Source organism: Gopherus flavomarginatus, chromosome 2 (genome assembly GCF_025201925.1).
Source record: "Gopherus flavomarginatus isolate rGopFla2 chromosome 2, rGopFla2.mat.asm, whole genome shotgun sequence".
Lineage (NCBI taxonomy): Eukaryota > Metazoa > Chordata > Testudines > Testudinidae > Gopherus > Gopherus flavomarginatus.
The window spans coordinates 91521647-91548084 of record NC_066618.1 but is presented as its reverse complement, the minus strand read 5'-3'; the positions used below and the strand labels follow the sequence as shown (position 1 = coordinate 91548084).

Here is a 26438-nt window from a genome sequence, read left to right as displayed (position 1 = left end):
ACCAACTCCTGAGATCCATATTCAAAATGATTCATGCAAATCCTCATTTACTTTAATGAACATTTGCCTCAGAAAAGGCAGAGTAAAAACTGAGGGCTTTATCACCCCCTCCTGTGAATAAAAATCCACTGGAGGAGCTGAAGGGAAGAAAATCTCTACACTTTACCCCCCGAAAATTTCCTGCTTAATTATTTCATCGAGGGCAATGGTGGTAAGAGAGGATTTGCCCAAATACAATACAGATCATATAAACTGATTTATAGACTTCATGAATCTCAAGGTATCTGCGGGAGGAAAGGGCGATCCAGGCAGACCCTGTGTATCCATGGGCCTCCTCAGCTCTGTGGCAATATAGCTCCATTGGAGCCATGCTACCAAAGCATCAACTACCCACGAGATCCCAATTTAAAGGAGGAATCACTATTGCAGTGACAGGGAAGGTGACCAAAAAGGATTACACCTCAATTCGGATGAACTTTCTTCCCTGATTGCCAGGGATTGCTGCATCCCCTTTACCATAACTCTGCATCCTGCCCACCCACTCCTCCTCTGAGCACACTAATTCCCTCTCCTGTCACATACATCCTGACCTTCCTCTGAGTCTGGAGGTGGCTGCCCAGCCATTCCATGCCAAGGCCCAGAGATGGGTGTAAGGATGAGCCTTCTGCTTGCATTTAAAGGGAATACAGTTGGGTCCTGATTAAAGATTTCATATTTGGCCCCATAAATCTGATTTAAATCTCCTTACTTCACTGCCAAAGACAAGGTTTTATTATCATTGGCACCATAGAACTAATAAAACAATGGCAGGACAAGTTGCATCCTACTCTGCTTCAGGCATCATCAATAACAACATCATGATTGTAGAATCTTCATCACTGATGATGATGATGGAAGAGGTAGATAAGAACCTATCATGACTTTCACATTCCAAGATCACTTCTTAGATCTGAGGGTTAGAAAAGGCATATTAGCAAATTTGGGAAATAATTGAGAAGAAAAAGAAAAAGATTGTCCCAACATGGAATTTTACAGAATAACTCTTCTGAATTTCAAAGTACAAGTAATACTATAACATATATTATTGAAAGCCTCCCTGTGTGTCAGACTTCTCCATGCACACAGAAAGGGGGAAAGCACTACTGACATCAAAATTCTAAAGGACAAACATCTTATGTCAAATTCACCTGTGACATTATTATTCTTAGTATTTGTATTAAAGTAGCTAGTAGCTAGACTTAGACACCTCAAAAAAGATCCGGGCCACACTGTGTGTACAAACACACGCTAAGAGATAAAACAGAGTGTACAGTCTAAATAGTCAAGACTGACAAAAGGAGGAAAAAGGGAAGGACTCTTTATTATATTCGAAGCATGGACAGATTAAGCAACTTCCCTAAGGTTGGATAGGAATTAAAGACTGATCTCCCAAGTCCAGTGCCTTAACCATAAAGCCCTCTTGCTTTCAACATAAACAAGCATAACTCCCCTGAAGCTTTTGGAGTTGCACTTGTTTCTTCCATGAAAGATTTTAGCCCTTAAACTATTGCTGAATATACTGTTATGGTGCTTTAGTCTTTCATAGAAGAGCACATTTTAGCAAAACTCAAGACAGGGGGACTTGATGTGGAGGAAAGGGTTAACTCTATGCATATCATTCATACAAGACAGAAGATAAAGCAGGGCTGGTAAATCATTGTTTAGTCTATTGTAGTCTGGTGTTATACAAGGCAGATCTCCTAGGCCCATAGTGTGCAAGAGTAAGATAAAACATTACCAAACAAGGAGGAATTCTTGAGGGGGTGAAAAGAACAGGAGTACTTGTGGCACCTTAGAGACTAACAAATTTATTTCAGCATGAGCTTTCGTGAGCTACAGATCACTTCTTCGGATGCACAGAATGGAACACACAGACAGGAGATATTTATACATACAGAGAACATGAAAAGGTGGAAGTATGCATACCAACAGGAAGAGTCTAATCAATTGAGATGAGCTATCATCAGCAGGAGAAAATAAAACCTTTTGAAGTGATAATTAAGATGACCCATAGGGGGCGAGGGGTTTCACCCAGCCTTCCAAAATATTGCTTGTAACATGTACCACCAGTCTGCTTATTTAAATTTCTCTTTGTCCTCCCCATTAGTTTTGCAAGGGTGCAGCAGGGTGAGCCAACAATTGAGCCAAATGGATTTTAACAGCAAGCCCTTTCCTTCCAAATAAGTTCCGCCCTCTAGTAATCATAACATTTCATTACTTGTCTAAGCCATACATTTAAGGAATTGTTAACTAGCAGGAAGGAGAGCTATATTACCAAATCAGCATCTGTGTTGTCAACATTGTTTCCAAAGCTGTTGAAAGCTCTCAGATTCTTTGATAATGCTGTTCTTAAGAGAAAACCCTCTTGGACTGCAACATGCAGAAGCCAGCTTTTATAAGAGTATTTTTTTGTTTGTTTCATTAAAAGGACATGCACTTGGGCACTGAAAAGTGCAGAAGAGAAATGTGGCTCATATATACATAAACCATTTGCTAAATCAGAAACCTGTGAGTCAGTCAAAACCCATAATAGGATCCCAAGATTCATAATAAATAACTTGTAATTATAGCCCTACACAATAGTTATTTTAAACAGATGGATGGATTTATGGATTCACATCTGGGATTTTTTTTTTTAATTTAATGTTCATACACACTCAGAGAGAAAGGGAAAGACCATAACTAGACTGCAGCTAGGTTTGTTTTATTAGTGTTGGGGAAAAAGAAATGTTGTAAAAGGGGTCAAGCTGATTCTAACAATACTGCCACATCTGATGTAACTCCCTTGTGACCACTCAGCAAAGACACGTAGGGTTCATGTTCGGAATCTCAGACTCACATGGAATAAAGGACTTTGGGAAAGGCTGCAGAGTCTGACTGAATATTCTTTCCTGTATTAATTGAGTCCAGCACCTGGAGAATTATATTTCTAACATGTTCAAGAGAAGTTTAGAATATTTTGTTTGGAACCCACGTTTTCTTCACCTCTCCCAAACATTGTCACTGAAATTCTCTTCTTCAAAGTAAGTGCAAAGGAGATGAAAATTCATTTAAATAAAAGATGTTAGACAGAGGCTATTTTAGTGCTAGAACTTCATGCTGCCTTTTCTGGAGCTTCCTCTCATCATAATTTGTTCATTTGCAACTTACAGCTCATATTTTTACCTTCCATCAAAGAACTCTGTGCATAGTACCCAATTCTAATGACAAAGTATATCAAGACTAACAGTCATAAGCTCACATGGTACAGTAAAATAAAATGTCAACATGAAAAGAAAGAGTAAAAAACAACTGAACATTTGGCAGAGACCTTGCACAGGACTTGTGCCAAACCACAGCTTAAAGCAGCAGCAGCAGCCAAATTCCTACTGGATTCCCTATTGGGTCTCTGCTGTTTCACAGAACAACCACTAGGAGGACTACTTACTGTAGCCTGCATTTGGCTTGGAAGAGAAAAAGATCAGGAGCCCTTATTTCTTGGAGACATGCACCAGAATGATCCAGTTGACTATGTTCTGAGTCCACTGTTTTACTGGCCACCACAGGGGTAGAACTGGCTGTAAGATTATCACTGATGCTGATTGTCAAAGGATAAATTTCCACTGTGACATTCTGGTTTGTTTTTGAGACTTATATTGAATCATGTAGATTTTAAATATCTATTCTGTGCCTCTTTGTTAAACAGGAAAATTATTACCTAAACTTTCATTTATACAAAAAAAAAATCTGTGCAGAAAGGGGAAACAAGGAAGACTGACAGAGAAGGTTGATACCATGAGATAGAAATATGAGCTGATATTAAGGCCCAATCCTGCAGTTACTTCCAATCACTATTTATGTTATGGTGGTCACACTATTGCACTCTCCATATAGTCCAGTCTTAACTTCATGCCTGGATTTCAGTGGGATTATCCCACACAACATAAAGTTAAGGACATGCTTAAATTTTTGCAGAATAGGAGCCCAAGTGTGTGCATTTCTCCTCTGAAACAATAATGTAAGTCATGCTGAAAGCTTTCAAATAAGGATAAAAATAATCCTTTAAGAATTTGGGGTGAAATTTTTAAAAGCACCCATGAAGGCTATGTCTACAGTACCATTTACTCTGGTGCAATTTATGTCGCTCAGGGGGGTGGATTATCCACACCGCTGAGTGACATAAATTCCACTGGCATAAGCTCTAGTATGCACAGTGCTATGTTGCACAGTGCTATGTTGGCAGGAGAGCTTCTCCCACTGATATAGCTACAGTCACTCACTGGGAATGGATTAAATTATATTGACAGGAGACCTCTCTCCCATTGGCATAGAGAGACTCAACGAGAGACCTTGCTGCATCAGTACAGCTGCATTGCTGTAAGTTCCCTAGTACAGACACAGCCTTAGGAGCACACTTCTCATAGAAAAATCAATGGGACATCTGCTCCGAAGTCAGGTGCTTTTGAAAATCTCACCCTTGATCATTTGGTACAGTTGCTTAGCTTATGATTCAAATTCCAGTTCTACAACCTTCTCTCACGAGTATTGCTTACATAATCAGGTACTCCCTCTTGAGTTCAGTGGGATTACTCTCTTCAGTGAGCACTTCTCTGCATGAGTAAGAATTGAAAAATTAGGCTGAGTGAGAAGAGGGAGGAGAAAGCACTCACAAAGCAGTGGGGTGTGAGAAAATGTCTGACCACTGACAAGTAGGGTAAGAAAAAATTCTCATTTTCATTGTTTCCCCTCAAATTTGTATGGAGATTAAATTAAACAAATGAAAACTTTTGCAGGTAAAAAGATACTTTTGTTTTAGTATGCTAAAAAACTGTTTTGGTGCAAAATGGAAAATGGAAAAAAACTGACAATTTTCTGCAAAAAACAATAATGTTGTCTTGATTTACAAATTTAAATCTATACTCTGCAAACATTGAGGCATATGCTTACCTTCATGCACGTGACTAGTTCCATTAACTTTAATAGGAGTACGCACATGAGTAAAACTAAGCATATGCTTAAATGTTGTAGATTGGGGGCTTGCTCATTGTAAAAACGTTACCAGGTTTTCAGCATAAAGTTGTGTTATACTGATATGAATGATATTTCATCATGAATCAAATATGTCAACTCAGTGCTTGCAAAAAAAATATGTCCTCATGTGAACACAAAACCACTTTTTTTCAAATATAGCACACAGTAGTTTCTTGCTTGTTTCCACATTTTCATAATCTCTTAGGCTCCTATGTCCCAAATGCCCAAAGCAGCAGGCCACTGTTGACATTGAGCAGGGAGAGTGCTACAGATCTCTCTGCAGTGGAGCTCTGCCAGTATCAACTGCTCCCTTCAGAATTTCAGTTCTCCCCCAGGAAGCACAATTAAAAATAAAGCTCTTGCTTGCTGAAAGAAGACCCCCAAATTTCACTGCAGATGTATATTCCCCACCATAACCAAAAAAATCACATACTATGTACAAGTAGTTCAGTACTCACCACCCCTTTAGATCAAACATATCATTTCTGCAATGTGCCTGATACTCACCAGCTTAGGGAAATTGACCTCTGTGGTCAGTTGCAAGCTTGATCTTCCCTGAAGACAGCCCAGTGGCCTGCTATTGCAGCACCATGAGTAGAAGGAGCTTCATTTAATATGATCATTTATTTGTGTTACTGTAGCATCTAGAGGCACAAGTGAGATCAAGGGCCTATTATGCGTGATCAGTGTTTCCCAAACTTGGGATGCCGCTTGTGTAGGGAAAGCCCCTGGCGGGCCAGGCCGGTTTGTGTACCTGCCGCATCCACAGGTCTGGCCGATCGCGGCTCCCACTGGCCGCGGTTCACTGCTCCAGGCCAATGGGAGCTGCTGGAAGCGGTGGCAGCATGTCCCTTGGCCCGCGCCGCTTCCAGCAGCCCCCATTGGCCTGGAGCGGTGAACCACGGCCAGTGGGAGCCTCAATCGGCCGGACCTGCAGAGGCGGCAAGTACACAAACCGGCCCAGCCCGCCAGGGGCTTTCTTTACACAAACAGCGTCCCAAGTTTGGGAAACACTGTGCTAGATAGTGTACAAACACATATTAGGAGATGGCTCCTGTCCTGATGAGTTATAATTACCATAGACAAGATAGACAGAAAACCAGAGCACACAGAGGTGAAGTAATTTGCCCATAGAAGGTCAATGGTAGAGCCAGGAATAGAGCCCAGGTCTCCTAGGTCAGTGCTCTATCCACTAAAACATTTTTCTACAGTCAAATCTTTGTTCTAGTGAAGTCAAAGGCAAAGCTTTTCACCATTCAACAGAATATAATATGAAACACTCTGTCAATAGGGATATGGACCTCATGTTTCAGTACAAAACTTGGGAGCCTATATAGCACCACAAAATATTATATATAAACTGGAAGGCAGGTAAAAGTTGGGGGGTGATGTTATGGTTCTGTGGGAACCAAACCTTTGAATTTCCTGATATGTGCATTTAAAAACCTTAGCTACAATCTTCTCTTAGGGTATTTTTTTAAATTAAATATAAATATGTTTTATATTTCTTTTAAAGTCTACATCTGACCTCCTTTGTTAAGCACTTTTATATAGCCTTTCCAGCAGTAGATCTCAAAGTACTAAGTATTAGCATTATTAAAGGAGTAATAGTAAATACTAAAACCAGCAAAGAGTCGTGTGGCACCTTATAGACTAACAGATGTATTGGAGCATGAGCTTTCGTGGCTGAATACCCACTTCGTCAGATGCATGTCATGTTCCAATACGTCTGTTAGTCTATTAGATGCCACAGGACTCTCTGCTGCTTTTACAGATCCAGACTAACACGGCTACACCTCTGACACTAGTAAATACTAAATAGCTCTTTGTCCATGCTGAATCTTATGCAAATTAGCAGTCAGTAAGACAAGCAGAACCTTGGTCAAATAGGACATGTGTCAGTTTGAATTTAAGTCTATGAATAAGAAAACTCTATTTTCCCCATTTACAGCTGTGTGTCTCTTGCGCATACTGTACAACTATTCTGATCTAGCTAAACTGATGCAAACCCCTAATGTAGATAAACTTAAGCGAATTTAACCTTTGAAGTTTGCATAGTTTAGTTACCAAATTTTACTAAACTGATTTAAGCAAGGGTTAAACTGTTCAAAGTGTTTCTATGTTAGGGATTTGCAGTAGTTTAAAAAGATTGGTTTTAAACCAATGTAGTTATACTGGTGCAAGTTTTCTAATGTTGACCAAGCCAAAGTTTCAAGTTCTGTTCAATCTCTGAACCTTCTGTCAGCTCTGACCATCAGCAGAGCAACCCTTCCACTTCTATTTCTTCCCGTCTTGGCCCCATTGCCTGTCTTCTGTTTATTTCCCAGGGTTGGCTTTATTGCAGTAAAGTGAAGCACACCACCATGAAAATACAGAAAAACCCCAGAAACACATCAGTCCTCAAGTTCAAGATTTCCATTTTCTGATGAAGCCATACAGTGTTTCTCTATGATCTATGTACACAAAGTGGATAGTCCTTAATTTCTCTTTTAGTGCTGTAATGTGACTTTATTGAACATTTATTTAAAACAGTTGCATTAACTCAGTTATTTTAATGAAATAAATGTATAAATATATTGTCTGAACAATGACCTACCCATCATTGTGTCTGAGAGCAACCTTTATTGCTTTTTGAATCTGATGTCTGCTTAGCTAAGCTTTTACACTGGAGATTCAGGTAGTGGCCTTTTGGGGCTTTCTTAAAGGCTAGAGCCTGTATGAAAAACTCTGAACAAAGAAACCCCTGAAGCCATGCAGTTTTAAAAGGGTTTACAAAGCCCACTGGGCCTCCTAGCTTATTTTGCAACAAGTCATATCCCATGAAGAAATTCACTTCTGTACAACCCAAAAACATAGTTAGATTAAAGAAAAAGAAAGAAAAAAAATGATCCCCTGCTGATCTGCCTGGTCTTTTACTGCCCGTATCCTCTAAAGAAAAGATGTTCTGATGATATATTACCCCAATACATCACTAAATGACAGTGTTCTCATGGTATTGTATCCTTAAAAATATGATGTATGCCAAAAGCACTAACAGGGGATACATAAGGGGTTCTTTTTATCCTTTAAAAATAATTTCAAAAGACTTTTAAGAAGTATGGTGGTTGTTGGTTTTGTTCAGGGAGTCCCACAATACATATACCAGCTCCCCTCCCCCCTAAAAAAAATAATCAAGGGGAGTCCTAAAAGTTTCTCAAAAACAGTAGATTACAAAAAAAAAACAAAAAAAAAAAAAAAAAAAAAAACAGGACAGCATCAGAGAAGTTCTTCATTTAAGCAGGTTTTCATATAGGACCAAAGTGCTTGAGGAACAACCACAAAATAAAAATAGTAGCCCAAAAGAAAGTAGCAAGAGTTTGTTTTATAAGCACATGGCCTCCGGACACTGCTGTTTTAGCCCTATTCAAGTCTGTTAAATGCTGACCCTACTTTTTGTTTTCTTACGTGATCTTGCCTGTGATACACAACAGTGTACAAAAAGAAAGAATTATTCACTGAGGCCTGCTGAGACAAAAAGGGGTAGCAGTGCTGTGCCAGTTTCCATAGAGGAGCAGGTTAAAAGGGAGGTGCAAGGAACTTGGCCATTTCAACCTGGACTTTTTGGAGGCGGCAAGAATTTTCAGGGTCTTTTCTCTCTGGCCTTCACCCCACATTACCTCCTTTCTCTGCACTTCATAACTTCAGGTCAAACAGGACTGAGCTTTGTGCTGCAGTTATTAGTGTCACATTGAGGCAGTGGCTAATCACTGTATGGATAGCTTATCTCGGTGGTTGGCTTTTCAAAGAGCCTGATCCTTGTCCAATTGATATAATGAGATCAGAGTCAGGGCCCAAATGAGGTCATGGTCAGAATAGTGACTATGAAAAAATGGCACCTTATTTGACATATCTTCTCCTTGTGTGTCTCTGCTTCATGATCACATTTTGTGGCTGAGCCACTACTACTTTTGGGCTAGTTTGTGCAGTCCTTACTCACAACGAATACTTTTACTGCAGTCAATGAAACCACCAGTATGAGTTAAGAGGCTCAGATCTGGCTCTTTGAAGGAGAAACACTCAGAATGCCTTGTGGTGCTAAGCAGACCCAGGTAATTACATATTTATTTGTAAATGTTTCTCTGGAAAGAAAGAAACTGTGTCTAAAAGAAGAAACTAATATTGCATAACCATGTGCAACCATTGAATTTTTCCGGCAGAAATCTCAGCTTTGCAGGGCCAGTCTCACTTCTGGAAAGCAAATTCCCTTCTCTTTCACACATGTACAAATAGAGTCTAGAATGTCCAAAGCTTATGAATAATAATAATAATAATAATAATAATAAATTGAGCAGAAGCAATACAAATATATTTTTCATACACTGTGTTCCCTTTTCCTCCTCCCTATCCCTGGCTCCACTTGCACTGCTGGAAGTAACAAAAATACCTGGTTTTGACAAGTAAATGGAGCTGACATCAGACCGAAGAAACAGCATGAATGAGCTATGCACAATCCATTTGTCATCTTGACAAAGTGGCTTTTGGTCACCGGTGGGACACTTTAAAGACATCTGCATGGTTGGCCTTGACCACCAGCAATTCTTACAGCCTGTAAGGGGCCCTGTGAGACTGAGAACACAACCTGCTTTAGAACTGGCTCCTGCAGTTATGTCTCTTGATGGTTGTAAAGGCTGTATGATATATCAGGTGTGAATAAGATCTTTGCTAGCTGGTTATATTTACATTGGTATTGACTGCAGATAGCATCTTGTTAGCCCAAATAATAAGCCTCAAATGCCAGGAAAGGGGATTATGCATGGCCAAAAATCCACAGAGCTAGAAACCCAGCCACCAATGATTTCACTGTGTGGAATGGCACAGATTAGTCTGAAGCGACAGCATTCCGACAGCAATATTATTATATAAGCAGAAAGGAAAACGCAGGAAGGAAGCAGAGGAGGAAAAGTCAGTCTAAAATTCAGAGATTCCACAATAATAGTGCACGAGAGGCCTTAGTAACTTTAAGATGACATTAAATGGTGTGTTAAATGGGGTGCGTAACAATGAGAACTCCTTACACATTTTAACATTTAGCCAAAAGAAATGAGGGCCCTAGTCATATATGAATCACACCCACAAATGCACATGACTAGTGCAAAATCTTGAGAAGATGCTTAAAATCCTTACAAACAGTGCTATACAACATCTGACTCTGGAGTCACACAGAACTTTCATGGAGTGAAGTCCTATCTAGCTCTTCTTAGTATGCCTGAAACTATGCCAATCTCAGAAAAGCTTCCTATGCTGCATGGCACAAAACAGATAACAGTGCTCAAACAGACAGGAGCCAATGGAACACATCTTCATCCCTCAAAAATCACTGATTTCCAGTGAGTTTCCCTTTATTATATGGTTCCCTTTTTTGACTCTGACATTTGTACGTTTCAGTATATGGGTTGGCTTAACACACCAAGAGATTTGAGGGTGACAAAGAGACCCCTAATTTTATAAACAATAAGGTATTGAACACATCACACTGTGTAATGAATGGAAGGCGTAGTCACACCCTAGAATTTTGGAGATTCTTAATGCTGCCACAGCTATTACTGGAGTAACAGAGCTCTTTCTTTGTGGATTAGAAACCTTACCACATATCAATCAAATTATGTACCAGCAGCTGTATAGATGTTAAAGTTAAATAAACCATATTTTTGCATGTGTACACTAGCTACTTGTTAAATCTCAACTTCATAATGTTTTTCCTTTCCCCATATATGCCTGATGAGACTAGAGCACAAGTCTTACCAGGCCTCTGCCCTTGATAAATAAATAAATAAATAAATATGTTCTTACCAGTTACTCTTTCAATATTTTAAAGAAAATTTTTAAAATTTTCCAACATTCTTTCAAAAATTTACTTTAAAAAAATCCTTGTTTCTAGGCTAAACTATTGCGAGCCACATTTGCAACTCAGCATGCATTTCTTAGCATGAAAGTATTTACGAGTTCAGATCACTGATCCACCAGTTCTTGTAGATTGACTTCAGCAGTAGCCAACATCAGATATTAAAAAAAAAAAGTGATAAACATGAAAATTAGTTGTGCCTTATAAAAGAAAAAATATTTCCCCCCTAGAAGTCATTAAATAGAACTCTGAAGTATGTGATTTGATTACCTTTGTCAATGTCTTAGCTTGCACAGCTACATGTTAGATAAACGGTCCTTTTTAAAATTCCAGCCACAACATTTGACGTGATGATACCCTCCTATAGCAGTGAATTCCAAAAGGTACAGCCTGCAGGTGCTTCACTAACTGGCATCATGAAAACACCCTCATTAGGTAGCCTTCAAGCAATTGTTTATCAATTAAGTCATCTTCTTCCCCACCCCTCCTCAATTATACATAATCACTAGCCATGGCTCAGTCAGACTAAAGAAACAAAGCACAAAATCGAGACAATCAAGATCTTCAATTCCTCTTTTTGAAGCTCTCCAATCACTACTAGACCCTCTCAATAAATAAATAAATAAATACACAAACATAACAACAGCATAATCAGGCACAGTGTTTGCAGCCTTTGGGCTATATCCATTTCTCATTAAATTCAGAGAATATAATAATGAGTATGATAAAATAAAACTAGAAGTTTTAGCCTATGGATTGTCAGAAAACCAAATTATTAGGCCACCACTCCAACATTTCATTATTAAGATCCTGATCCTATAAAGTTTTAGATATGTGCGTCACTTTAAACAATAGTCACAATACATAACACCAAGCATGTGTTTTAAGTCTGCAGGATTGGGACCTGAGTACCTAGGTACCTTACCAGCCATTAAAGGATTTAAATTGTACATATCCCAGTTTAGAGGGGCTTAAAAGAGTGGCATTTCTGGTTTTTTGACCACTACCTCTCTGGGATGAGAGTGGATAATTAGATAAGCTGTGCAAATAATAATGCAAATATCATCTCTTTTTTTCTGTTTGTGAATTGTCTGTGAGCAGATTTCAATTTTCTGAAATGTACTCACTATTCAGAATTATTTGTGAATTTCTTCAGTGACTAATGCTTTCTCTACAGATTATTTGAAAACAGTTCATGGCTGAGACTGAAAATGAAACTATAGAGGCCTCGTTTTGATAGTCTATATTTTCCAGATTATATTACTGCCTTTTTCTTAATAGTAAGGATGTATGTGAATAATGATAAAGGGAAGGTCCTGATGCTGATAATGTTTATGTCAACGGTACTGTTCATATGAGTAAAGTTATTCATTAAGTAAGTATTTGCAACACTGGAGCCCAAGACAATTACAGAGCTTCTGTAAATTCTTAGCTGTCATAATAAAAATGAATATGTATGGAGTCTCATTTCCCCACATTTGGGGCCGAAAACTCATGAGAACAGCTTATGAGATTTTGACATCATTAAACTTGGCCTGAACTTGATTCATCCTTGAACCCAAACTCTAGACCAGGGGTAGGCAACCTACGGCACGTGTGCCGAAGGTGGCACTCGAGCTGATTTTCAGTGGCACTCACACTGCTCGGGTCCTGGCCACCGGTTCGGGGGATGACTCCGCATTTTAATTTAATTTTAAATAAAGCTTTTTAAACATTTTGAAAACCTTATTTACTTTACATACAATGATAGTTTAGTTATATATTATAGACATAGAAAGAGATCCTCTAAAAATGTTAAAATGTATTACCGGCACGCAAAACCTTAAATTAGAGTGAATAAATGAAGACTCGGCACATCACTTCTGAAAGGCTGCCGACCCCTGCTCTAGACTAAATTTGAACATTGCACAGCTCACCCCATCTCTAGTTTTATTACTTTTGGAACTGGCTGAAAGACAGGGAGGAGAAAAGGGGAGGCAATTGGTTCCTAATTTTTCTCTCACGTTACTGAAATTTATAAATTTCAAGATTTTTCTAGTTTAAACAGAGAAGAAAAATGTCAGAAAATTCCACAGAAAATTCTTCAATCTTTCACCCAAATTTTAACACATTCAGAATTTTCCAACCACTTCTAATTGTACATTATTTTGTCCAAAAAAAACCCCAAAAAAACAAAACAGAAATTGTGGGGTTTTCAGTTTTTCAACAAAAATCCAAAAACATTTCAAGAAAAACTTCAGCAAAAACCACACCTTTTTTCATTTTCATCAACATTTTTCACTGTAACAAAACACATTTCCAACTCCAATATTAATTAACAGCACTATCAATCTGCTTTGCCAATTACAGGGGCAAAAAGCTGTGGTAGCTTCCTCTAAAAACAAGTCTAAAATAGAAAAACTCAAGAAATGACAACCTCATTCCAGGAGGGTGTAGGGAATGGATGAGGAACTGTGGGTAACAACAAATAACGAAAAGGAATATTGTAAATTTTGTATGAAGTCATTTTAAAATTTAAATATAAGATATAAGAAGAGAGAAATACATAGCAGTAGCATAGGGTCCAGCTTTGGATTGCTAGCTAAAACAGATGGTTTTTAAGGTGAGATTTTAATAGGATTGTGAAGTGTCCAATTTTTCACCAGAAAGTCTGGTCAAAAAGGGGACCCAACACTGTCCAGTCAGCACTACTGTCCGGACAACAAAAGTCCAGTTACCTGAATAACTGTTTGCAGTCGGCTTCTGTTCCACCATAGGGAAGGCAGGACAAGCAGCTGCTGCTGGAGGGGCACTCAGGACCTGCGTGGCTCTGGCGGAGAGAGGTCCAGCAGCAGGCATCCAGGAGGAGAGATCATTTGAGGAGTGGGGATGGTGGCTGGACCCGAGTCCCCTTCTCAGCCTCTTTTGTGCCCTGCCCCGGGGTGCTGCCCCTGCATCATGCCCTAGTCACCCCTCCACCTCCAGAGCGTGGCTATCTCTCCCTCATTCTACCCCAGTGAACTCCACCCCTGGAGCATGGTTCTCCCTGCCCTGCCCTGCCCTAGTCACCACTCCCACCCTGGAGCGTGGCTCGGCCTTGAATCTCCTGCCCACATCACCCCTCCACCGCTAGAGCCCTGCTTAGCTGGTGGTGGGAGGGAAGTGGAGAGAGCAGCAAGTGACAGGGGGTGGGAGGAAGATGAGTGGGGGACAGGACCTTAGGGAGAAGAGGCAGAGCAGGGGGCGAGGAAGGTTTTCACAAATTAGAAAGTTGGCCACCCTAGACTGGAAGACTGAGAGTAAAGATGTGTTGCACACTGCAAGAAGGACACTGTTCCAGACATAGAGGATCAAACTAACTAACAAACACACACAAACACAGATACAAGATGTGACTGGGAGAAAGAGACTAAATGAATATGAAAGCTAGAAGAGTTATCACAGCATAGGTCATGAGGCAAGAGTAGGTACGGCAATACAAGGGAAGAGATATAGACTGCACTTTGAAAGTGAGGACAATGAGTTTGAGCTTGATGCAGAAAGGTACAGGGAGCCCATTAAGGTAAATGGCCAGAGCAGGTTAAAAGGAATATTATTTTAGCTGCAGCCTGGTGGATAGAAGGAAAAGTCAGGAAGCATGAGAGGTGGCAGTTACAATCGTTAGGAGGTACAAGATGATTGCATACTAGAACAATAAGTTTTTAAATACTCTGCTGTGTTATTAGTAACACAGGTAAAGATTTTTACACAATATAATTTGACTATGACATTATGACATTATTTGACTATGAGCTTAATACAAAAAAACAAACAAAACAAAACAACACTCCACAAACACTAAGCTTCCATTTCACTTGATTTTTGTTAACTTTTTTTCTATCCTCAGAAATTTCTATTGAAACATGATGGAGAACTAAAAACAGTTATAAAAATCTTTTTTTTTCACCCAATATGGCAGCACAAAGTTGAACACCAGAAACATTGATACTGTGAGTAATCAAGTTACAGGACCACACTTTTTAGAAAGACTTTTAGCAACTCAGTGGAAGAAACTGGAAAGCCTATAAAATCCATGTTCAGGTACCTGTATGCCTTTAAAACTCCATTTTGATATTGGACCAGCTTTTTAATAATGTTATTCTTATTGGCAATTTTAAAAAAGTGCCTTAACATAGACTTATCCATTTTGTACTTACCGAAGACACGTTCCAAAGACATTTGCAACCTATATTACATTTTTCCATTTAGTTTATGGCATTTCTGTGCCTCTCACAATTTATTTAATGTATTACTTATTCATTTTAATTATGATCTTTTGTACTCAAATTTTCAGAGCCTTTAATTATGCCACAGTGAAGCTTTTTCCTGGAATTGTTATACTGAATCTTCAACATGAGTGCAGCGTTCCTATTGTCAGCTTCTGTTCAGTAGGGTTGTGCCAATATCTGTAATCAATCCAACACTATGTGTTTGGCTCAGTGCAGCAAATTCATTGTTAGTGATATGCAAGTAGTGAATTATTCACTACCCCAAATAGTCCAAGCATAACGTGAAATAGCTACTTCAAGCCTCACGTATCTCTGTTATTGCAGATTTATGGAACAGTTTAAACACATTGTGTCACTCATGATGCATTATATCCGGTTGCAACAAATCACAAAAGTGAATGTCAATGATGCAGAATAAGCTGAAATGTAAAGGCAAAAACACCTTTGTGGGGAGTGCAGTCTCACCAGGCAGTACAAAGCAATGAGTCAATCTGAAATGGATCTGACTGATCAGAGCAGGGCAAATGGGAAATTCACCACAGTTCACCTTGCACTTGAATTTTTTTCAAGACACTTGGCAAGACTCGCGTCACTCTCGCTGCAGGGAGAAATGTGATAATTGGAAACAACTTAAAATTTGTGAAGCACATAGATAACAAAAATCAAAACCTCACTCCATCAAGTAACATATAATAAATAACAATAATTAACAATTTAGAGTTTTATAGTGCCTTTCATCAGGTAGGATTCCAAAGCAGTTTACAAAACTTAAACTGATATTACAGACCAAATACTAGCTGACAACAGAAAATAGGTTTGATCCCCCAAAGGACTATGTGACAAAAGCAGTATAATTTATGACTATACACTGGCTATGAACAGGCCTGGCTGCATAATATATTCTCATTCAGAACCAAAATAAAATACATGCGAGGTTGTATGCAGGCAGCGTGACTTAGTTAGAGTACCAATATCTGTAGGTGGTAGTACATATATATCACACCTCTCCTCAACTCCATTTGGGGAAGTCCTGAGGAGCAGACTTCTCCATTTGTTTCAGGAGAGCCAGAACTAGATGGCCCAACTTGTGTCATGTGCTTCTAAAGAGTGCTGGTTCGGTTTGTGTGCTGTTTTTCTGGCCTATGCACCCAGGTAAGCCAGAATCTAGCCTTACGCTGACTGATTGTATATGGTAGTCTAATTATAGCAGAGTCTATGAGCTATCTGCTAGCTCATCCCTTTGCAGAGGCTACTAAACCAAGTTTTTTCTACAGCAGGTGATTAACCTTAGTTTATGATTTCAGTAAATCCTTGCTCTCACCAGTAACTTTATGTACACACACTGGCCTCCAACGTCTCTGGCAAGAAAAAAAAAATACACAGACACTGAGCTGTACCAGACACCATTTTTCTATTTAGGAAACAGAGTGTATATTAGCGTTTTTAAAATTGGATAAAAACTAATAAAACCCAGCATTATGTAGGGGCATGTTTGCACTGTAGGAAGAGTCTTTCAAATACTGTTCAAAACAACATTCTCTCACTATGAGTCTATGAGAGTTACTATTAAACCACTGTGACTGCAGCTCTTTTGAATCTTTGGGTTTGGGAGGTATTTTTGTGGGGTAATAAAGTAATAAAGGGAGAGGATTGTTCAAACTGACAGAAGATGCTCTTTTGGTAGATTCTTTAGATTAATCTATTGAAATTGAATAAAATAGATATGAAAGAATTGTTTGATGATTTTTTTTAATATACACTTTTCCACTAAAATTCATCTGGGCTACATTATATCTTGACACAATAAAAACTGAATCCTGATGTACTAAAACACTGCCATCTTCATCGAACATGTGCTGAACATTTGCTCTCATGCTGGCCATCCACTCTCAGATATGGATTTGTGCACTAGAAACCAACTGGGATACTTAGAGGTAAAGAATCCCGAAAATCCAGGTAGGATAACTTTCTTGCTTTTTTTCTTGGGTGGGTTATTTTTGTTTGGTTTGATTTAATATGTGGATCAAAAACATGTTAAGTTAGGTGGAATACTGGTTCTTATAACACTGAATTTAACATAATTTTTATCAGCAAAGGTAAAATTCTTATATTGCATATTTGGCATTAAAAGCAGAAATAAAACTCATGCCAAGCAAAGCTCTGATTTCTAGTTTCCTGAGCTCCTGCCTCAAAGCTTTTCTCAGATTTCCATCACTGGGTTACACTTTCTGACTCACATTTGTTTCCTTGTCTTCTGGATTTAGGTGATAAAGGTTGAGAAGTACGATTACCACTCCTCAGGTGTAGTTGCAGGTTTAAGGCAGGGGGCAGAGCGGGGAGAAGAAATAGAACTGGTTTAGATGTGGTTCGTCAAGGTCACCGCTGGCTTTTATCAGCTGTTATTTCATATGTGACATACACATTTTTCTTATGGAGCATGGGGAAAAAATACTCCACCACCACATTAAAACTCTAGTATTCTTGATAGTATAAGAACCATTTTTGCTGTAGGTCTAATACATGAGAGATAAGCTCCTGCAACCATCAGGCCATCATTACCTGTCTAGGGTTCAGTCTCCTAGTTCCTTGTAATGAAAGACAACAGACACTTTTCACCTATCCCTTTGAACTGGCATGCTAATTTTTTTTTTTTTCATTTTAAAACTACATCCGTCTGACTCCAGCCAATGAATAAGGTTATTCTTGGATCCCTCCTTGCTTCTGGCAAGGTGTTTGGGTTTATGTAGACGATGATGAATGAGAATGAAATGATATGGCTCTCTTCACCACCACAACCATCCATCATCATCCTCCTCATCACTACCACCACCACTGCTGCCATGAGCTCATGTCACCTTTGAAAAATTCAGAGTTTAATTCAGGATAAACTGATTCCGTTGGACTTTAAGTTTTTGCACTATAATTACATGCAGGCTCTCATCTCACCTACTTCTGCCAGACTGTAGCATTTTTATGTCTTTTCCAAGCTTATGTTGAAGTATATATATATATTTTAAAAGAAAATACTATGATATCACATGTGAGCTTATTTTCAGCTTTAGACCAATTTCAGCCAAAACTCTGGACCAACAAAAACTGAGTTAAACTTGCCCATTTACTTTACTTATAACATAATTTAACTTGAAATATTCCATGCACATTTTATATACAGAACATTCATATTAACAAATTCTAATCTAAGCTTCCCTTTACATTCAGTAAGAGTACTCATTTTTTCATTTTCCTTTTAAAATCTCGAGTCTAAAGTACATATATGAACTCTGAAAAACTCAAACCCGTATCCTATATGATAGGTCTTCATATGTATGTAACTTCTTACTAGCCCATGTTTCAGTTCTGTGCCTGAGTAGCTTCAGTACTGTAATTCTGTGCATTGAATCAAAGTTCCAAGGTCATATTACCCGGCATGATCAAGTCCTTTAGTCTATGGGCATTTTTGGTTTGGTTATTTGTTTTGCACATTAATAAACCTGATTTCCACAGATCTGTGAAGATATTTTTAGAATGGAATTTCCACAGCTTGTATCTTACATTGCATATTGTAGCTATAATCCCCAAAAGTCCTAAAGAATTTAATGGCAGGCATAAATGAATGACCCCCTTGAACTGACTCAATACTTTGCTGGTATACATACGACTGTCGGCAAATACATCTTTACCCACCATACCGCATTAAACTCAAACATGTTCTCTAAAGCCTGGACTTCTTCCAGTCAACCACAGAATCCACAAAGTTTCACAGCTTTTGTTTGCAGAAAGAGCATTTTAGACATTTTAATTTTCAACCATTAAGTTAGTACAAACTGATTTTGTAGCCAAATTCATTAATAAGTACCATCTTTCATTTTTTTGTATAATTCAGTAGAATAAACTGTATCATCTAAGGACACTTGGATTCTTGTGTAAAAAGTGAGTAATCAACTTTTACCTGTAGATTTTCAATTTACAGAGATGATATTTTTTTCTACTGTTGTTTCTCAGAAGGTTGGTTTACTTAACCTTTGTTATTACTAACTTCTGATATAGACAGTCACCTTCACCTGTTTATCATTTCTTACTGTTAGAAAAAGTCCACTGCACTGTTTAGACACAGAAATCCAGATCCCATTATGTTTTCCAGTTACTGTGAAAGCCTCCATATACAAGAAAGCAGAGGCACTATTCTTAGTTACCTTCAGTCTGCTTTGCACCACTCCAATGGCACAAACCAGCCAGCAAGACAACTTACTTGGGATTGGGAATTTTCCTGACATACAGGTATTCCCCAGGAGGCACAGGGCCACAGGTGTAGGGTAAATTGCTAGTACAAAGAGGAAGATAGAGCACCTCCGCACTTCAGCTATCCCAACATATGGAACAGCACTTTAAGGATGTTGGCAGCCAAACATAAGTTAAAGCTCTCAAAATCCAGAAGTCACACAGCTGGCATAAAGCCATCTTTTGCCCACCCAGAACTTAAAAGTCATTTCAGTGAGCAGACCCAAAACTGTCCTACCACCACTGTAATTTATCCTTCATTGTGGTGAGAAAATAAAAGTTTGTTTGCTAATACTGCCACTATACTATTCATATCCGCTCATAAAGGGAAGTCTTGTGGATGGAAAAGGATGGTCTTGTGCTTAAATCACTGGAGTGGGCGTTAGGAAACCTGGCCTCTATTCCCTCTTCTGCCGCAGACCCCTTGTGAGACTTCTGAGCTTTACATTTCTTGTCTACAAAACTGCGGCTATTAGGCTATGAGGCTAAATTCATTAATGTTTGTAAAAAGCTTTGTGATTATTAAATGGGAGGCATTATAGAAATGCAAAGTATTTTTGTGTAAGAACTCATATTAAAACTATTGTTTTATAGTCACTCATAATGCCGTAGTTTTGCTTCTTTACAGATTAGTTGCCTGATCCTGTAAACACTTATTACTAATGAGTAGTTCCATCCTGTACACAAAAGCAAAAGGGTAATTTATCAGATTTCAGTTAGTGGTAAGATATAAAATCTTTTAAAGATTTTCTTGCACATATTTATAGTTCATGTACTGCCTGAGAGAGATTTAGGCTAGGGGTTCTCAACCTTTTTCTTTCTGAGGGCCCCCGATCATGCTGTAAAAAATCCACAGCGCACCTGTGCCACAATAACAGGTTTCTGCCAGTGTTAAGGGGTAGCAAGCAGGGCAATTGCCCAGGATCCCATGCCACAGGGAGCATTGTGAAGCTAAGTTGCTCAGGGCCCCAGACTTCAGCCCTATGCAGTGAGACTTTGACTTTCTGCCCTGGGCCCTAGCAAATCTAACACTGGTCCTGCTTGGTGGACCCCCTGAAACCTGCTTGTGCCCCTGCCCCCGGGGGCCCTGGACCCCAGTTGAGAACCACTGCTTTAGACCATATAGAGTCCAAATTCTTCTAGTCTTCCAGTATTTTTGGCAATGTTCATCCACCTCGTTTTCAAGCCAAGTTAATCCATGTTTTCCAAAAGTGTGTTGACTGAGTCAATGTTACAAATTGATGTCTAAAAATATAAATATTTTTCCCTGATGTGTTACTTTTAGTCTGACATTGAACTTCTACATAAATTGTTTCTTCACTGCTCCTAACTCCTTTCTGTTAGTTAGAGCTATGTGGCAGATATTTGGGAAACGTATAATCTTGGATCCATTATAAAATCCATCTTCATGTATTTTTTTGTTTTTCCCTTTATTTCTTTCATCTCTATGCCTCTCTTCCCCCCCACCTTTTGTCATTGATATCTAAAAAGTTATCACTGGGGCCGACCCAAAATCCATCAATAGCAATGGAAAGACTCCAACTGATTTCGGTAGATTTGCTCAACTAAAGAGCATCCAAAATGTTTAACTATGAAACTGAAAGCCAGTGCAAGAACAGGGGATATTTCCTCAGGAAAGGATTACAAAGTAGTGTAATTGTTAACGACTATGGCAGCTGAATTCCCAGCACAAACAGCAGTGACATCCTCAGAATGACACATTTTATAAAAGTATCATGTATGTTCGCATTGGCTTCTTATTACAACCAGTGTAGTCAGGAGTGCCTGAAAATATACTGTGTTGTACTTTCAAAACTAAAGTTTTGGACTTTAAATCATCTGCATTTTTTGCTTTACTAACTTCTTGTATCCCTCATATATCCCTTATGCCATTTTTTTTCAACAGTCAGTATCTGTATAGGTTGAAAGCAATAGCATCCTCAAACCTCATATTTCAACCTCTTTGCTCTGCTCATAGGTATTGGCTATGCAGAAATCTTTTGTACTAGAGCACATGTTACTTTGTGAAAATAATTCTCACCATGAATGCACATTATGAATGTAGTAATCAGTGAGTCTCACAATGTCATATTAAAGTCATTTATGAGTTTAAAGTCAAAATGATGATTCCAAGATAGCGAACTGGAATATTTTCTAGTTAGCTCAGCACTGAGATAACCTTGCATTGCATAAAGGCAACAAATACCCAAGATTTGATTATACAATGTATTCCTTTCTTTGCACAGTCACTTTTAGTACAGCCCTTAGTGTTCTTATTACCTGAAATCCAAACTTACCAGGCAAATGCACATTATACAAGGATTGTCTGTGATAAATGGGATCTGTAGAACTTCCCCTTCATTTTCACATTTTGCAACAGATCCTGAGATGGAAATCAGAATAAAAAATATGTTTTCAAATTGTAATGCACTGGCTCTCTTCAGTATCTAGGTTCCTAATTCTGATTTAAACTACTGTACAGCTCCTAGACTTCAGTTTTAAATCTCACCTGCTCTAACTAACCAAGAATATCGGAAACAAATGCACAGAGACTATTCAGTTTCAAAGGGGCAGTTTCTATAAGATCCTGATGAGAGCTGGCAAATGACTAGCCTTTTTATTCTGTACAAAGTCTAGACTTTCCTAGTGTGCCCCATGTACAGCCAAGCTGCTTTTTCTCCTTGCAGATGACCTATGCAATAATGAGTATTTCATTAATAATAGGATACTTCTGTAAATGACCTGATCCAAAGCTTATTGAAATCAGTGGAAAGAATTCCAATTACTTCAGTGGGCCTTGGGTCAGGACCTTGGTACAATACCAACAACTCAACCCCGCACCTTTTGCTGATCCACAAAGAACAGACTGCCATCAGAGTCGATTTACAAAAGGAGTCAAATTAGAGATATGGTCTCTCTCCCGATTAGTCCTGTCTTATCTCATGTTGGAATCACTTTTTGAAACCTAATATGTCTTGTCTTTACTAGAAATTGACTCAACATTTTCCTCTACGCACCAGGTGTCAGTAAAGTGTGTCCTTCAAGAAAAAAAAAAAAAGCAGCAGGGTAGGTCTTCACCTGCCTGCATACGTGTAATTATATCCTACGATCATTAACCTTTCCTTCTAAAATGCATTTTTAAAACAAATGAATATAAGGCAAATCTAGTACTTTTAACAAGCAATGAGATAAATAAAACGACAAACAAAGCCACGGCACTTATTTATTATTAGTTCTTAGGATTTACTAACGAATTACTCCAAAAGCCCAGAGCGGCCCTGGGAGGTGGGAATCTGGTTTGATGTCAAAGAGCTTCTGGGCTTGAGCAGTCCGAGGTTACCCAGCATCATTTGTAAATGGGCACCGCTCCTCCTGCAGGTCTACCTGCCCCACTTCCCCGGAGCCCCCCCGGGATGCTGAGCGGAGCCCGTCCCCGGGATAACGCATCTGCCAGGCGGGTTTCCCCAGCCCCCGCTGGCCAGGCTCGAAGCGCTGTTGCTTTGCCCTGGCGGCCGCTCGCCTCACCCTGCCCCTGCCCCTGCCCGTGGGCGAGTCTCCCGCTTACCTGTCAGGAGGGAGGAAGCCAGAGACATCTGGCCCCACAGGGGGCTGAGCAGGAGCCAGGCGGCGAAGGGGACCGCGGGGGAGCGGAGCAGCGGAGCCAGAGCCCGGCCGCTGGAGCGCCAGAGCATCGTCCCCTGGAGCCGAGCCCCGGCTGCGCGGCGAGAGGGGCTCCCGGCGTGTGAGGAGCCGGGCAGGGACGGAGGGAGGAGGGGTCCTGCTGCTGCCGCCGCTGCTGTGAGTCTCCCCAGGGCGGCGCGGCGTTTCCCCGCCCGAGTGGGCTGTGCAGGGCGCCGCCGGGCTGGGCAGGGGGCGCGGACAGGGCGAGTGGCTGGGCAGCCCGAGCTGCCAGGGAGCTGCCGCCGCCCCCGCCTGCCCCCGGACCTAGCCCGCCGCGCACCTCCCCCGCCTCCGCCCCCGCTGCCTGCCCCGGGCCCCCGCAGCGCCAGGGGCGGGGAGAGGCAGAGCCCGGCTCCGAGCGGGGCAGCGGGGGACACTGCCCCGCCGGGGGGCCCCCAGCTCGGGCACCTGGGGGGTCAGTGTCCGGCCTCCCGGCTCTGCCTGCACGGGGCTGGGGAAGCAGCTGTCAGAGCCTGCCTCTCTCAGCCCTGGCACCCCCGCTTGGCAGGCAGCCTCTTCAACCGTACCTGCCCCATCGCTCCTTCGCCTGCACCCCTTCCTTTGGACCCTCCCTTCCCCCCTTCTCCCGCACCCCTCCTCTTGTACCCTCCCTTCCCCCTTCCTTTGGACCCTCCTTCCCCCCCTTCTCCCGCACCCCTCCTCTTGTACCCTCCCTTCCCCCTTCCTTTGGACCGTCCCTTCCCCCCTTCTCCCGCACCTCTCCTCTTGTACCCTCCCTTCCCCCTTCCTTTGGACCCTCCCTTCCCCCCTTCCCCCCTTCTCCCGCACCCCTCCTCTTGTACCCTCCCTTCCCCCTTCCTTTGGACCCTCCTTCCCCCCTTCTCCCGCACCTCTCCTCTTGTACCTCCCTTCCCCCCTTCCTTTGTACCCTCCCTTCCCCCCTTCTCCCGCACCTCTCCTCTTGTACCTCCCTTCCCCCCTTCCTTTGTACCCTCCCTTCCCCCCTTCTCCCGCACCTCTCCTCTTGTACCCTCCCTTCCCCCTTCCTTTGTACCCTCCCTTCCCCCCCTTCACTCCCTCCCCTCGTACCCTCCGTTCACCAGCACCCCTTCCTTTGTACACTCTCGTCACCCCCTTCGCCCACACCTCTCCCCTTGTACCCTCCCCAGCCCTCTCGTCCTGCACCTCCCCCCTTCCCCTGCACCTCTCCTCCCGCAACCCTCCTGATACCCCCTCTCCTCCACCACCCTCCTCTGCGAGCATATCACACCTCGCTTCTCTGCCAGTGTAGACCCCCTGCCCCCCAAGCATCCCAACACCCGCTCCCCTGCCTGAACCCTCTTTACTAGATCTCCATCCCTTTCCGAGTACAGGGTTTGAGAGTTGTTCCCTATGCTTTGCATGTGCATTTGGAGCACTAACGATGAGGTTGCGGAAGGGGGGGGGGGAGATTTATACTAAAGTGAAATAAAAATAGGAGAAATGGTTTGATCCCCACTGCAAGTATATAGGGGGATTGCTATGGTGAAGGAGGAGGTCAGGTTTGGTTCTGTCAGCTTGATTCATCCTCAGCCCCTTCTCCCTAGTCTGGTTCAGCAAGGTGAGTGTTTGTATGGGTGAGTTCGCTTGCTGTCAATGAGCAGAAAGCAAGAGATGTGGGAAGAGGAGAGCTGACTTTTTAAAATTCCACAACAGTCATTTATTTACTCAGTCTCTCATGGGAAAAGCTACTCCATGCTGCTGCACCGACCCAGAGAGACTTAGCTCGTCAGCAGCAGAGAGGGGAGACGAGAGAGAGGAAGATAGGGAATATTCATTCACACTGCTGTACCCATTGGGATCCTCCCACTGTACTCCCTGCTGCCTGTGCTGCCCGCTCTCTCATTATAGTCGCAACAAAACCTGACAGCCCAATTTCCTGCCACCCACCCACAGCCAGGAGGGCTGGCACTGCACCTTTGCAAACCCAATCGGTCTTTTCTGGAGGAAGGCAGCATTAGCAAACATACTTTTGCGAAATGTTTCACCCTGTCCTTCCTTAGTTGAAGAAGATTATTTTAAAAGGAAAGCTGAGTTTTTGATGAGGGCTTTCATCCTTATTTGCCAATTAGACCTTGTGTACTCATTTACACCAAATTACGAGGGAGGTAAAATATTGCTGTTTTGACTGAGTAGTGTTTTACACTCACTTTGCCGGGGTGTGAGTTACTCTGCAAGGGGCAGGGCACTGGCAGATCACTAGGTAGGTTCTCATGATAACTTCTCCATTCCTAAAACTGATCACAGTGCTTTGAGTTCATGAGGATGTTCACTCCGTGGCTGTTCTTAATCTGCTTAGCTATTCCTTAACATTTTCCATTGCTATTATAAATATAAACTCAGATGAAGTATTCACATTCACACACACTACAGTATAAATGTATACATACATGTAGTGTGTGTAATACATAGTTTTCTTCTAGGAAGGATCTTGCAACCTATCATCACAACTGTGATGTTTCATTCATGGAAAGGAAACCTCTTACACATAAATTAGTTTGGTGACACTTTGAAAAAGATCCTTCAGCTTGATATGCTTTTTTTTCTTTTCTCTGTCTTTTTCCTCTCAAATGGTTCTGAATTTCAATATTATTACTCAAAAGAGGGTTTTGAGTAGCAGCAAATCAGGTGCATGACCACAGGCTGCGTGAATAGAAAGACTTTTTGTTGCCCAATAAAATGCAAGGTTGTCAGATTTTCATGCTTTGCTTTTTTTTTAGAAAAAAAGCAAGAACAATTACTATGGAAGCATGCATCTTTGTTATAAAATGTAAGACAATCTGAAATTGTTCATAGCACAGGATTCATTCCCCATATCCAGAGCAATATTCTCTTTTCCTTTCACTTTTGAAGGCATGTCAGAGTCTAAAACTGCAGAAGATGGAGACGGTCTAAAAATGTTATTGGTACTCTTACAAGGATCACTATCAAAAACCCCACTATATTCAACAAATAAATATTTCTTAAACCCATATCACCTACCCTCAGTCTGAGTCAGATTCACCCTCAAGAGCTATTTAGACAGATAAGCTAATCTAGGTTCCATTATGGGAAAACTTAATGACAGAGGGGTTTTTTAAGTAACTTTTTTTCCTTCCCTAAAACTGTCCATAATATTTAAAGATTACTCTATATTATGTAACAAAAGTTATCTGTATATAAATATAGTATATGCAATGTGTGTAAGATATTGCTTAGAAATAGAGGTTTAGTAGTTTGCAGAAGTTTAACTGCAGATTGCTGTAGGTGCAACTCCAGAAGCACTCTAGAAGATGTTTTCATCAGTCTGAAGGTTTTTCCAC

The 26438-nt window shown here is 40.8% G+C and overlaps 1 protein-coding gene across 2 annotated transcripts in view; it reads right to left on the bottom strand.

Annotated features, from left to right (window-relative positions):
• BMPER (BMP binding endothelial regulator) overlaps positions 1 to 23230 on the bottom strand; it is a 232512-nt gene extending 209282 nt beyond the window's left edge. For both annotated transcript variants that reach the window (XM_050937992.1, XM_050937993.1), the window contains exons 1-2: positions 23021 to 23230; positions 21753 to 21838 (exon numbers count right to left, since the gene is read on the bottom strand). In XM_050937992.1, coding sequence (XP_050793949.1) covers positions 21753 to 21838; positions 23021 to 23147 — 213 coding nt within the window. In that variant the 5' untranslated portion in view covers positions 23148 to 23230. The remainder of the gene's footprint in view (positions 1 to 21752; positions 21839 to 23020) is intronic.
• Between the last annotated feature and the right edge of the window lie 3208 nt (positions 23231 to 26438).